At 38.5% G+C, this 14,419-nt stretch overlaps 1 protein-coding gene across 2 annotated transcripts in view; it reads right to left on the bottom strand.

The window, feature by feature from the left end:
• Positions 1-381: 381 nt before the first annotated feature.
• ANK3 (ankyrin 3) overlaps positions 382-14,419 on the bottom strand; it is a 517,804-nt gene continuing 503,766 nt past the window's right edge. For both annotated transcript variants that reach the window (XM_075216346.1, XM_075216345.1), the window contains 6 exons: positions 13,388-13,730; positions 8,891-8,989; positions 6,646-6,729; positions 6,422-6,497; positions 4,446-4,523; positions 382-1,744 (listed from right to left, as the gene is read on the bottom strand). In XM_075216346.1, the coding sequence (XP_075072447.1) occupies positions 4,462-4,523; positions 6,422-6,497; positions 6,646-6,729; positions 8,891-8,989; positions 13,388-13,730 (664 nt within the window). In that variant the 3' untranslated portion in view covers positions 382-1,744; positions 4,446-4,461. The remainder of the gene's footprint in view (positions 1,745-4,445; positions 4,524-6,421; positions 6,498-6,645; positions 6,730-8,890; positions 8,990-13,387; positions 13,731-14,419) is intronic.

Raw genomic sequence — 14,419 nt, 5'->3', positions numbered from 1 at the left:
GATGCAAAGCTTGTAAATGAATCACAGCGTCCTCAATACAGTGAGTTACAACTGGAGAAAAGCTCTCCAAAGACAAAGCACCTGTGTGGGGGGCAAAATGCTTATGTCAAGATAAAGGGGCTGATCCAATTCTCAACGACATGTCACAAAATGCCTCTGGAATAGTCACCTGGGACTCCGTGGCGATGTAACATCGCTGGTTTGGCCTCACAGTCCATAGATGTGCGCAGGAAAATCTGCAACGTTGGGTACCGTAGTACCCGAAAATGTGCCTGGTCGAACAGCGCAGTGATGATCGGCTGCACATTGCCCAGAATGTAATGGGGCCCCAAAGTGTAATTTTATCACAAGACTCTCAACCAAATAAATAATAACCCAAAACACTTTTAAACACAATTTATTTTTTGTTTTAAATAATCAACTAGATCATCCAGTGTTTGGATTCCATACATTATTATTAGAGCTATTATCAATGAATGCTGTTTTCATATGAATATAATCAACAAATGAAAAGATTTCACCAAAACCCAAATAAAAATGCCCTTTTAAAACACAGCAGCATTAACAACCTAATATTACACTGCTAGAATGAATACAGATGATTGGCTTTACTGAAAAAAGTCTACATCTTATAGCCAGTACACAATACAGTAAGGACTTTACATCGTGCTTCCTGCCTAAGATCTAATTGTTCCTTTTTTTCAGTCTGTTGTGCTTTACACAAGCACAAAGTCTAGAGCCTCAAGCCTTTACCCCACCCCTTGTAAAAGCAATACAGTGAGTGCCTGTAACTATGCACTACTGTAGAATATATTACTATTTTTCAAAGTTCATAAAAGGTTGGCAACAGCAATACGATTAAATAAAGGGTTTCGTGTGGATAGCTCAAATGTTTGTTTTGCGTTTTAGTGTAGCTTTTGCAAAGTTGAAAAAAGGCTGAATCAAAATAAAGTGAGAGATACATGCACCAAAATATTATTTAATCTGAAGAAAAATGATTCGGGATAGCAGAAATCCCTGTTTTTGTGTACTATTTCAGTTTGCAGCAGAATTAAAGAAATTTGTGTAAAATCTGCTTGGCTTTGTTTATTTTTTCCATATACAAACATTTTAATTGATAATATACAAGATTTTGTGAAGACGCACCCAGTATACCCTCTTCGGTGAAGTATTATCAGACACCTATCTGGTTATATGGATATGCGAGTGATCTCCGGTTGGTAATTTGTTGCCAGGCAGTACATTATTAACATGAATTGTAGTCTTGTTAGAATTTTATACAAGTGTCACTTATTTACAGCAAATCCATTGATGATTTATAAAAGAAAATCAAGAGCATTTTTGACCCCAACTTTCAGGGTACAGGTAAAATAAGGCGAATTGTTGCTTATTTAGTGATAATTGTGTCTTTCACAAGTCCAACCGATGTCATCATCTTCAGTGGTGCTCCAGCCCCAGGAATGTCCTGATGCTTGAAGAGATGGCATTAACAGCATGGTGTTTTGTATATACACTGCATTGTAAACTATACACTCCTTGACCCAGTCCGAATGAAGGTGATTTCCCATGCTCTGTATAATTGGCTCATGCTAAAATAAAGGTTTCTTGCATAAAAAAAACCCATGCGGTTAATGTGTGAAAGCAGCAAACACACCATTTTTTTTTGTTTGTTTGTTTTTTTTCAGTTATTTGCACTAATTCCTCTTCTTCAGTGTCCTCTGAATACTGGCAGTGACCAATGAACCTTAAAAAAAAAAAAAAAAAATGATGAAAGAATGAAAATTATAATCACACATGTATAGTTACATATCCACATAACTATCATATTACTGCACCTACCATATCTATAACCTTACTAAGGTGATAGCATCAGTAAAAAAAATATGGAAATAAAGAAATCCTCCAGACATTCATTATGCATTTAGAAATTAAGTTAGAAATAGCAGAAAATAGAGAAATGGATATATGGCGGCCCTAGGGCGGCATGCGGCCCTCCGAGCCTTCACCAGCGGCCACCAGCCCCTTCCTGCTTTTAATCAGATCTGTTTGTTCTAAATAGTAACACTTGCTTAAAATGCCTGCTGACATGTTATTATAGATAGATGTCTCTTTCTTTAAACAATTGTAATGTTTTAGCTTATTACGGAGATTAAGGGTAACGTGTGGCCCTTTTAAGGGTTAGAGGGCCATCCATGGGGCCCCTGAAGTGTTGCCTATCACTGAAATAGTGTCTGAATGGACTTCTCTGAAAACGAGTCATCACATATTACATACATGAAGTATAGTCACTATTCAGGCACATTATTCTGCATCCCAAGCAGTGGTGGAAGCAGTCTGGTACACGGTGGTCTGGTACACGGTGGTCTGGTACACGGTGGTTTGGTACACGGTGGTATGCCAGACCGCCACTTCTCTTACTGCTTTCACTGTAAAGCTATCAACTCGCATTCCATACCTCCACTTCTATATTTTCACTTCAACCACTACTCACAAGAATTTAAAAATATGAACTATGTTGCAAGTGAAACAGTCAATTGCCAGTGTGAATTTATAATTAAAAGCCTAAACTACCAGGATATAGACACATTGTAAAAGTATAGCCCTACTAGGATGAAGGTGTTTGTCTTAAAAGTGTTAAAGTTATTATTTTAGTTTATACGGAGGGAAAATTGTTACACTGCGATTTCCTCAAGAAAATGGTTTGGAAAAATAAGTAATTTTTAAAACATGTGAGTACAGGTAAGTGGTACCTGCTTCAGAGCTACACACATGTGACATCCCAGCCACACTCTGCATGTGTAAGTAAGTGTGTAAACGAAAACATAGCATTTACCTAACAAACTGAGCAAAATTCTTTCTGAATTGGTTTAATGATCTTGTAAGTGCTATTAATGTGCTTTATCCTACTTATTTCCCCTTATATTGTAACTTGTATATATAAATAATGTTTTTTGTTTCCCTCTCCCATTCTTTTAATCACTAATAGTTAAACAATAAAGAATTTAAAGGGTTTTATATAATTTATAAATCAGTACAAAAATGTCATGCATTACAGTACATAATATTCACAATATTGAAATGTTTGTTAGTTTAACCAACTGAAAACTAAAAAAGTGTTTGGCACCAATTTGCCCTCTGTCTCAATTTGCTTATATATTTTACTGTTTTACATCGAAAGGACATAAAATGTTATAGGAGAACACAATAAGTGTCCCCTTTATAATAAATCCATTGTACACCTGATCTAATAAAAACAATTGTAGCAACTACTATTAGATCCAGTTCAATATGCCTATGTTAGTGTTTCCTAATCTACCCAAGTCTGTCTTACAGTATGGTATACTTAGTGACATCACATGATGATGTCATAGTGCTGTCCTGTAAAAAATATATAAGTGCTCAGCACTTGCACATATGTGACAGCGCAGTCACCTGTAGGCATTGTGTATAAAGACTGGAGGGCTAGAAACAAGATGCCATGATGAGCAAGGGTCTATCAATACTACTTCTGGCAGGAGAGTAACAATAGGGGTTCTGGGAGTTTGGCAGCTACGAGGACCCAGCCATGAGCAGAGCTGAGGCCTCTTCTGAGTGACATATAAGGCAATGCGCATGCTCAGAAGTAGCCACAGTGCTCTACTGCGAGCAGATCGGGGGCCCCAGGGGGCAAAAAACGGCATTGCTGGGCCACTACCCAAATTTTGCTGTGGGGCCTGGCGTTGTACTGCTCCGCCCCTGAACTTTGATATGACATTTAGAACACCAATCATAGGGGCATATTCAGTTAGCTGCGGAGTGCCTCCGACACGCTTGTGAAGGCACTCCGTGGCCATGTATCACTGCAATGTATCGCATCTCTATGGGGTCCATTGAGAAATCTGTGATGTTGAGGTACCATAGTACCTGAAAATATGCGCAGCGCTAAGTGAATATGCCCCACAGAGTGATACTGCAGGACAAGTGTGCTGGCTTCTTAACACCTACCTTCAGCCTGTGGCACTAATGTCAGTTCAAGGGCTTCATACCTTGGATAGCCAAGGAGATCAAATGGTTTCTATATTCCTATACTTGCCCACTCTCCTGGAATTTACTGTAGACTGCGAATTCCGGGTAGGTCTCCCGGGAGAGCAGGCCATTCTCCCGCATCTATCGAGATGGGGGCTCCATGACGTGATTCGTTGTGAATCTCATCATTTTGGCCCCACCCCATGTGGTGAAATGACGTGATTGTGGCATTGCTTTGCGGGAGTGGGGCCAAAATGACGTGATTCACAACACTCTGCCCCCTTCCACAGTTGTACTCTGTATCCCCTCCAGGATCTCCCAGGAGGACAATAAAGAGGACAAGTATGATATTCTGTCATTATGCTATGCCCTCCAAATAGCTCCAAACCTTAGTGACTTCCACAGAAATAATCCTCTTTGAAAAAAAGACATATATCTACCTTAAGTACTGCGGTATTACGAATAACTTTTCTTCTCAATATGTCGAACTTCCTTCTTGGTTTTCACTTTATATCCCTCTGTCTGGAATGAAAATTAACAATAATCATTAAACTGATAAAAATTAAATCAGTGTTGCAATATCTGTTAAAAAACAAGATGCCAAAATTATAAAGTAGTACAGACAATTTTAGAGACATACCACCCAACAGTCTTGAGTAAGGTCTCCTGACCGAGACCCCTAGACACATAGGGACACACACCAACATTTGGTACTTTATTTTATCTTACTTAACTTCATCCAAAACCAAATATTTAGTTATATTAGTCTTTAACTCCAGAACAATTAGTACAGATTAAACAGATGCATTTTGGAAATAAATGTAATTGGTAGCAAAGCATAGCACAACATGGCACAGTAAATGTGGATACAGGAGGATCCCTTTAAATATGTATTCAGATCTCTCTCTGACGGACTACAGGAAAATACATTATAATATTTTCTCCATCAATCTGCTGGACAGAAACAAGCCCTTTTTGGTTCATAAGAAAGTTGAGAGACAATGTATGTACCAATACATTGGTGACGCTCTTATTTCAGCTGCCACCATTTTCTGCCTCTCCTATTTTTAATGTGCCTACTTACGACTCGGCTATAATTTTAGCAAACTCAGCAACATAGAAAGGCATCTGTAACCCCCTAGTTTAAGTAGATAATTTCATAGTGTTTAAACAAGAGGACAAAGTAATTAATAGAATCATTGACAACAGGACTAGTGATAAGATTAACTTTAGTGGGGCAGCACGGTGGTTAGCACTTCTACCTTACAACACTGGGGTCATGAGTCAATTCCCGACCATGGCCTTATCTGTGAGGAGTTTGTATGTTCTCCCCGGGTTTGCGTGGATTTCCTCCGGGTGCTCCGGTTTCCTCCCACACTCCAAAAACATACTGGTAGGTTAATTGGCTGCTAACAAAATTTACCCTAGTCTGTGTCTGTCTGTCTCTGTGTCTGTCTGTGTGTGTATTAGGGAATTTAGACTGTAAGCCCCAATGGGGCAGGGACTGATGTAAATGAGTTCTCTGTACAGCGCTGCGGAATTAGTGGCGCTATATAAATAAATGGTGATGATGATGATAGTGGGTGTCACAATTGGGTGAGAGCAGGAATCTATCTGCAGATGACCTTTAAATGATCTGATCCCTCCCAGCAGTCACTCTGTAGACATCAGAGGGCGAATAACATAACCATTAATATTCTACTAGAGGACATGGTTGCTGGTTCGTCATGGGTAGCTACCTCTGCATTCCTTCCTATAGTCTACTTAGTGTCGTATGGTTATAACATGGGGTGTACTTGGTCATAAAGCCAAGTCTTCCATGGCCATGGTTGACTGCAATAGCTGAATTTCAGTAAAATTATATAGCTATATATAAGTCTAATATGTATCTAAAAGGAATAATAGCCCACAATAACTCCATAACTAAGAATTTATCCTTACAATATTTTTCAGTGCACATTCTTTAGAGATAAATTACTGTTAATAGATTTACTAGCAATACTTACCTATGAGCCTCGGCCCAATATGGATATCCATTGCTTGGCACTTCACCCATTTACTGGGTGTAAGCTGTTATTTCTACAGCATTTCATGGAACTCCCAGGTTCCAGATACCCAGGTCTAACACCTTTGTAGTCTACAAGAACGTATACTGTGATAGGACATTCTTGTATACAGCCGTAGCCTTGATGTCGGAACCTGCTAACTCAGTCAAATGCTGTAGTCATACTGATTGTTGCAGCATCAACTCATTTTAACAAGTTGAACAATGTAGAGGTAAAAAAACAAGCGTCTATGACACACTGGTTAAAACAAGCCAAAATTGATGCACATACGTGTGTACATACACATTATGAAAAATAATAATTGGCACACAGCAAATAAAAGCATATTTCAGCACAACAAACTGAATTACTTGCCCCAACCGTTACAGTTCCACCAACTTTTTTGTCTTGTGGAACCATAACACGTCTCACGACTTTCCGTGTCACCTATGAGAAGCAGGGATATTGGTGTCCAAGGTTCGGTTGAAAAAAAAGCATAACACTTTACTGCGCAAAAAGTCAAACTTGGGTATACACCCTTAGATAAAAAAAGGTTCAAGAAAATCAAAGCGGGACATAAAAAAAAAACATTTACTTTTTTTGTGATGATGTTGCCTTCTTCATCTGTATACTGTTCTTCTGTAACGGTTTCACCAGGAATGTTTTTAGCTTCCTCGCCCTAAAGAGCGTCAGATTATTATATCAATCACACATCCTTACCCCTATACACAGCACGCCAGGCATGCAGGGTAGTAGGATAAACACAAGCTGTAGGGCATCATGCCAAGTCAAGGGCAGGTAAAATAGAGATTCAAACTTCACAATACATTCTATATGTATTGCAAAATCTCCCGTGTCTTACAGGGGGCACACTATATGCTAAACGTACGGTTGTATAAGCTATAGTCATGGACAGAAATATCATTTCTGGTTTATGTAACTGTCCTCTGAAGGTAATGGTATTCAATGTAAACTCAGTGACAGAATGGTGGCTTATTCTGAGAGTAGATGCACACAGGAGATTAATCTGCACCTCTGATACACTTGGTTAAAGCTGTGAGAACTGCAGTCTGAATGGCTGGTAAAATAAAGATAATCCATCTTAATGATGAACGGGATTATTAGTACACTCTGACAATTTCCCGAATGTTTGAAGGACCAGGGATAATACTAGTTGCATCCACATATTTTGCGATTTATCACACCGCTTAGTTACTTACATAATGTGCAGCATTGATTTGATAAATCAATTTTGCTACTAATTCATAGAATCTGATGATAAATGTGTTTATTACAAATCTCATAATTAATGAGGGAATGGACATTGGGAGAACTGTTGGCTATATCAATGTGAAATTGATGCAAAGATAGTCATGTGCCAAGAATGTGTTAAAGCCAACTGTAGAACACAGTACTGTCAGCAGAAGCAAGTCATTTCATAACAGTTATGTCATATTCAAGTAGTTTTATAATAATGTAGTAATACAAGTATGCAGCCTATCACATCACTGTTGACTTTAATGAACTTAGCAAATTCATACGTCAAACACCAGTCTGGCCCTCATACACTGTGTGTCTGCAATGGGCACACTTCCATTACTCATGACGCATAGTATTTGCTTGCCATATAACGTTATGTCTGACTTGCTATGTACATCAGAGGCTTCATACTACAACAGGAATAGCATCTCTAAACAAAGTGACCGTGTTGCCTACTTGTGTCACACTGTGTAGTAGTTCCAGCTATACTGAACTACATTCCCTCCACTAATATACAAGTTCAGACTCACATCCTAATAAATGATAGTAAATATAGATTCTGCAAAATCTGCTCAACTTGGAATAGGATTAGAATTGGATTGGTTGCTGCAGACTCAATTATCAAGTTCTCACTTCTGCCATAAGTACTACATAAGGCAGACAGATTCATGAAGTTTAAAAAGCAGTGTGAATAAGATGTGGAATAAAGAGGACAAGACTAATTATAAGTCATACTTGCCGACTTATGGCAAGTATGATCCGGGAGCTGCAGAGGGAAGGAGGGCATGCAGGCGGCGGGGCTCCGAAAATCATTTTGCGTCAAATTGCCGCGATTCCCGGTGAATCGCGGAAATTTGGACCAAATTCTGCCCGATGCGGGAGATTGCCATACTCTCCCAGGAGTCCGTGAGACTCACCCGAAAATGCAGGAGTCTCCCAGACAGTCCGGGAGAGTTGGCAAGTATGTTATAAGTTATGCAGATTCTAAAACTGTAAGCAGCACACACATTCAACACAATGACTTCTCAACCTTAAATGTGACCATATTTCCCCTGATTACCCAGAATGCCTCAGTTTTGGTTTCATGCTATATTAGTACATAACATATGCCAGTTAGCTTGTAATAACCGCATGATGAGAACTGCAATTTTTAAGTGATTTTTACTTGCTATTATGTTTTATTATTCATTATATGACAATAATTAATAGTATATTAAAATTTTAAGATCAACAGCTATTAAACCAAATTCAGCATTCACAATTTGTTTGTGCAGTGATATAAATTAAAAACAATGTAAATAGACCATACTTTATATTAATTGTACTATGACACAGCAACAAAATAAATATATGTTGTTGGGTTGCTGTTTTTAAAAGTAACATGTCTCTTTGCCAGAAGGATTGGCACATAGTTCAGGAATTAGAAGAGCTTACATAACACAATAAATATATAAATTAATAGAAGGTCATTCAATAAAACATGCTTAGTATGTAAGACATTTTTAAACAGCAAATGTCCAAGCCATCACAAAAGAAAATCCATGCTGTAGCCTGCGTCAGTAGCCAGCCGTACTCGGTACCTTGTAAATCAACCGTCGCCGAGTAATTTTCGTAGTGATTCTTCGTTCCTCATCTGAGCTGGAACCACTGTCATATTCACGGTCACTGTCACTAGAATCCTGATAAATGCATTTTAGGCATGTTTTACCAGTAGACTTAAAAGAAAAAAAAAGTTTTCTCTATGAAACATGAAAAGATACTGAGATACGCGAGAGGTTGTAGCAATAACTAGGACTGATATTAATTGCCCTCCTGTCTAACTCCCTTCCAAAAATGTGACTTGCAGCTTAGAAGCAATTTTTCTATTTTTGTAACAGTATCCAGTCTGGCTCAATATACTGTATGCTAAGAAGTTCATAGCCCAACACGTACAATAGGTGGGCAGAATTCTGCAAAAGTGCAAATATTTACATTCTCACAGTTACCTGGCACACCACCGAGAATGTCTATATAATAAAATAAGGATTTGTCTAGCGTACTGTGTGGTAATAACAGAAAAACATCTCTATGACTTTTTATCCTCACTAATTGATGTGGGAAGTCTACTGAATTTGTCTCCATCTAATTTGCAGATAACTCCACTAACATCCCAGAAAATGTGTCAGGAAGAAAGAGGAAGGAGACCAAAGACACCAGAACATGCAGATTGACAATGGAAGGTCCATTCTAAGAATTATCTGCAAGAGAACTAGTAATATGTTTAATCAACAGCAATGTGCAGCATGAAATGGTTGTGATTTAAAAGACCCGGGGCTAAATGTATCAAGCTGAGAGTTTTCCGGCGGGTTTGAAAAACCAATCAGATTCTAGCTATCATTTATTTAGTACATTCTACAAAATGATAGCTAGAATCTGATTGGTTGCTATAGACAACATCTCCACTTTTCAAACCCGCCGGAAAACTCTCAGCTGGATACATTTACCTCCCGATTTGGTGAAATAGTTCTGTATTTCTACTTCTAAATGTAGAACATTGTTGTTCAGATTAATAATGTAAAAGCTCCATCATGATTGTGGATGGCCTTATTTCTCTTTTCTTCCTGTGTAATTTACATACCGTATTGTTAGAATGTGCTGATAACAGTATCACACTAGTAAAAGGATTCATGGCACTGGATGAAGAACACACTTCACCATGTAGTTCTAGAAGAACATGGGGTCCAGTTTAGTTTTAAGAGTAAGAGAGGGTTTGGTTAATATATAGCAGTGTTTCTGCATGTTGAAAACTGTAGTCCAGCCACATAGTTGGATATATGCTTGCAATGCTAATAAATTGGGTATTGTGGTTGGTTTTGAGCCGCACGCACTGCTGCGGTTTTGTGACAAGAGCTCTATGTGTGGTCAGCATTAGGGATAATCTGTAAATACAAGTAATGTTGAGTTGATATCTTGTTACACGCTCTTTTATAAAATTATATAATGGATTTTAAAGACATACTTGAAGTGTCGCCAACATTTGAAAATAATTTTCTGGGACATTTTGATACTGAATGAGTATATCTAAGCATATTGCTGGTGGTATAATCTAGGTAGACATTCTAGAATTGCAATCCACAATATGGCACTTTTACTGAATGCTATGTCAGTGGTTTCTATTTTCAATGTTCATATCCAATAAATACAACTCAATTGTGTTACTAGCCTCAGATATAAACAAGCCCAGACTGGCCATTAATGTTACCTAGTGATCCAACATGTTTCAAGAAAGGTAAACATAGGAAAGTGACTTCCTTGCCCTCTGACATCACACGATCGTTAAGCAAACAAGTCAATACTGTAGATTATTGTATACTGATAGCAAACAAATCTGCTTCTTGTAAATATATTATTTTCACTTCTTTGTAACTGGATTTACTAATGGGCCCCTGTAATCCAGTCTACTCCTGGATATAAACTTAAAGGAAAGTTAGAATTGATGCAAAGTAAACTTATCACGTCTGGCCTGTGTATCCTATAGTAAATACAAGTGACTAGGATTCTCTATACTTCGCCAATTCCCCAGGTCTTCAGCATCAGTCAAATGTATTATGAATGACAAAAGGGAACCACACAACTTGACTGACAATAAACTGGCATGATGACAATAACCTGACAGTAAATAAGACAGGTGGACAACATGGTTCTAATGGTGACAAGAAAGACAAGGTCAGCAACAGACCAGACAATGAGGTACCAAACAATGTTTCAGGTAGTTGTCAAAGTCCAAGCATAAAGGTGAAGGCAGGTAGCAACTATCAAGGTCAGTATCCAGAGCAAAGTAATACAAAACAAAAGCCACACTCAGGTATCCAAAAGGTAACTTACAAGAGCCAAGGACAAGGTATCGGGCCTTGTCCTATCAATGAGCCTGTCTGGAGTACCATGCTTTGCCATGGCCTTGCTTGATTGCATGAGGACACCCACATCTACTGATGAGCACATATGAATATAGATAGGAGCATCTCAAAGCAAATTCTTACGAAAGACAAGCAGTCCAACTGCTTGCTAAAAAAGCATACATTTTGCCCCAGACCTTCTCAGAGTGCACCCAGTACTTCTGCATGAAATTCTACAGACTGATAAAGTCCATCACTAGCACTGATCATTACTTAAAGTGTTCTACTTATGGTAGAACATCCGAGCTGCCCATTTAGAACGTTTAGTATAAACAGCAGAATAATTCCATGACACTGATTTCTTAAAGTAGGGCTAAAAATATGAGCGCCCTATGAGTATTCTTGCTGTGATGACCTCTGAAGAAGTCTTGCTGCACCACTCAAAGAACCAGGATTGGTTTAGGAAATAGTTGGATCCGTTTGAAAACAATAGCCTGTTAGTGTCCCTAAATACTAACAGCGCTGTACGAAAAATGACATAACAAGTAAAACTGGTAGGGATCTGTTCCTCCTATGAGGGTCACCTTGTGTCCTGACACCCAACATGTCTCTTCCCACCCCTCCATTATACTGGTCACCAGCAGCTGTGTCTTCTGCCAATAAAACACTTATTTTCAACCCATATCCAACAAAACAATGTTATGAATTGCAACAGTTGACATTGTATGCCAGAGCAAAGTCTATATACCGTAAATTAAGGTGATGTTGACTTATTTAATCAGAAAAAATAATGTAGTATAAGAACTCATACAAAACAATGATTGTAATTTGGATATAGTTGTAGGAAACGCCCTTACTGCTGTACCAGGGCAGATGAGGTAGAGTTAGGCCCAATAAGCTTGGGGAAGGCACAAACCATTTACTTCTCAAATGAGGAGCATTAGGCTTCTCACCCTACATATTTGTGACCCTCAGAGGTTAAACCATAGTGGTGACTTTTCTTACCTATAATGAATCCTTTCTTAAAGGATATTTGTTTTATTTATTAGGCAATCATAAAATTATCTAGTGGGTTTATTATTTACATACAATTATATAATTTATACAAATGTTTATTTTTTGTGTGAATTATCTAAACCTCAGTCTAAGAAGTCTTATAATTCTTATCTCATTCTGTTTTTTAGATATAAATGTTTTGTGACACATATTGTGTGTCATAATATATACCCGTTATGATGTGACTCTCCCTCAGGCCTAATATACCATACACTACAATTGCTAGGTATGTAGTTAGATCATAAATCTCTTGGGCACCCAGTAAGTTTGCTCACATGTTACTGGCCACCTATAGACATGCCAAACTCACTTTGGGTATTATGTGAAGTAGGCGGTGTTATTGCGGCACGCTCCATCATACTGTTATCATTCAGACAAGTGTGAAGCGTGCGGTCCCAGAGAATGATGTTCCATCTTTGGCATCTATTAGTGTCTCCAGAACCATTTGTCCATGTTTTACCTTCTTATAACTGTGATCCAATAAATACTTCTGGACGGGCCTCTCTGAAGACCAATATGTGTATGTACATATTGTGGCAGAAAACTACATCTACCACTGTGTATTTCTAATAGTGAGTAGGTCTAAGGGAGCCCTGTGATCGTATACCCAGCTGCCTCTAGCTGGGCCTAGCTAGGGTTTGGATATGCACATAAGTAACTGCTGCAGAGAAGGTAACACAGAATGACATCTGAAGTAGGAGGGGCAGGCCAGGCAATGCTATGATTGGGTATCTGTAACACAGAGCAATCAAACTAAGTAATATTACTGCACAGGAAACCATGCATCGCCAGATCTTCTAAACTAAAGCTCAGAGGTCCCATGTAGTATTGGAAGATTTGTATAATTACACCTAGTACATTTATTGGATGCCACTTGTGTACATGTCCTTTAGGCATTTTTGATCAACACAGTTCAGGTTATCTGCTGATCTTTACAGTGAGTTTTGTGAGGTTTTGGTCCCACAGTAGACTGTGTTAGATATTTCCTTTGGATAACGTTCACCTGGTATTCACCAACTATCAGAGTCTGTTCAAGAATGAAGATATCCAGTAATCAAGCAGATATATTAATGACACTGAAATAACTAACATACCAAATATAAAGGCAGAACACATTAGTCATTGCGCAGATAACTGTAACTATACCTTTTCAACAGATGATCCTTCCTCTGCATGGGTGGGGGGCCTGGATTTTCCTTCTTCCAAGCCAGTCCTTTTTGCACTAACAGGTAAAGAGCTCTTATGCTCTCCTACTACTGCCTTGCTGGTAATCTCCGGTGATTTTTGACGCACCGTTGATGGCGACGTCTGTTCCCCTTTTCCATTGAGTCCTTGGAGTGTTTTTGGTTTCTGTTTCTCATTTGATTTCACCGGATCTGTCTCTGGAGCACTGGAACTGGTCTTACCTTCTGTTCGTGACTCAGAAGGACTAACGTTAGATCCCAGTCTTCCTACTTCACCCTTGAGATATGAGGTAATGGACTCGTGGCTGCAAAATAAAAAACATAATTAAATGCAATGGCTTATAATAAAATAACTCTGAGGATTTTATTTTATTTCCAAAACAAATGCAATCATTTACATTGGTTATGAAACTCATGCATTTTTTTCTAAGCTTTACTTATGGCTAGAAATCATAGAAAAACTTGTTTGCCAACATAATAAACTACTACTACCACTTGGTTTATATGTCCTCAGATACTTTATATACAATGGAAGATGTATACATAAAGCTCTAGATACTGGGCAATAAAGAAAATATCCCCCCCCCTCACTCCCACGCAGCTCTCCTGCCTAACACATTAACTGTGGCGCCTTACAAATCTATGATGATAATAATAATAATAATAATTAAGATGTGCAATATTTAATAGTACATTACAGTGCAACTTAGCGGTAGCTGGCCCATCACAGTGGGATAATCAGGCAGGAGAGCAGCACATGTTTCCCTGCCAGCCAGGATCACACAGCTGGATTACTGGGTAAGTACAGTTTTGTCTCTGGAAGGTGGGAAGGTGCATTTATAGACCAAAGTTCGTTTTGGAGTAGATTTTCTGACCGTAGATCTGTCTTATATTATAGTTATAACTCCCAAATATAGAGGCAACATACGGGTACTTTAGACAAGTTCTGACACAGTTATAGGGCCAGAAAGTTTTTTTCTAAAGAATGTTTATT

The sequence above is a fragment of the Mixophyes fleayi genome, chromosome 6, assembly GCF_038048845.1.
Source record: "Mixophyes fleayi isolate aMixFle1 chromosome 6, aMixFle1.hap1, whole genome shotgun sequence".
Taxonomy (NCBI): Eukaryota; Metazoa; Chordata; class Amphibia; order Anura; family Limnodynastidae; genus Mixophyes; species Mixophyes fleayi.
The sequence above is the reverse complement of the archived record's forward strand: the minus strand, read 5'-3'. Positions and strand labels throughout refer to the sequence as shown.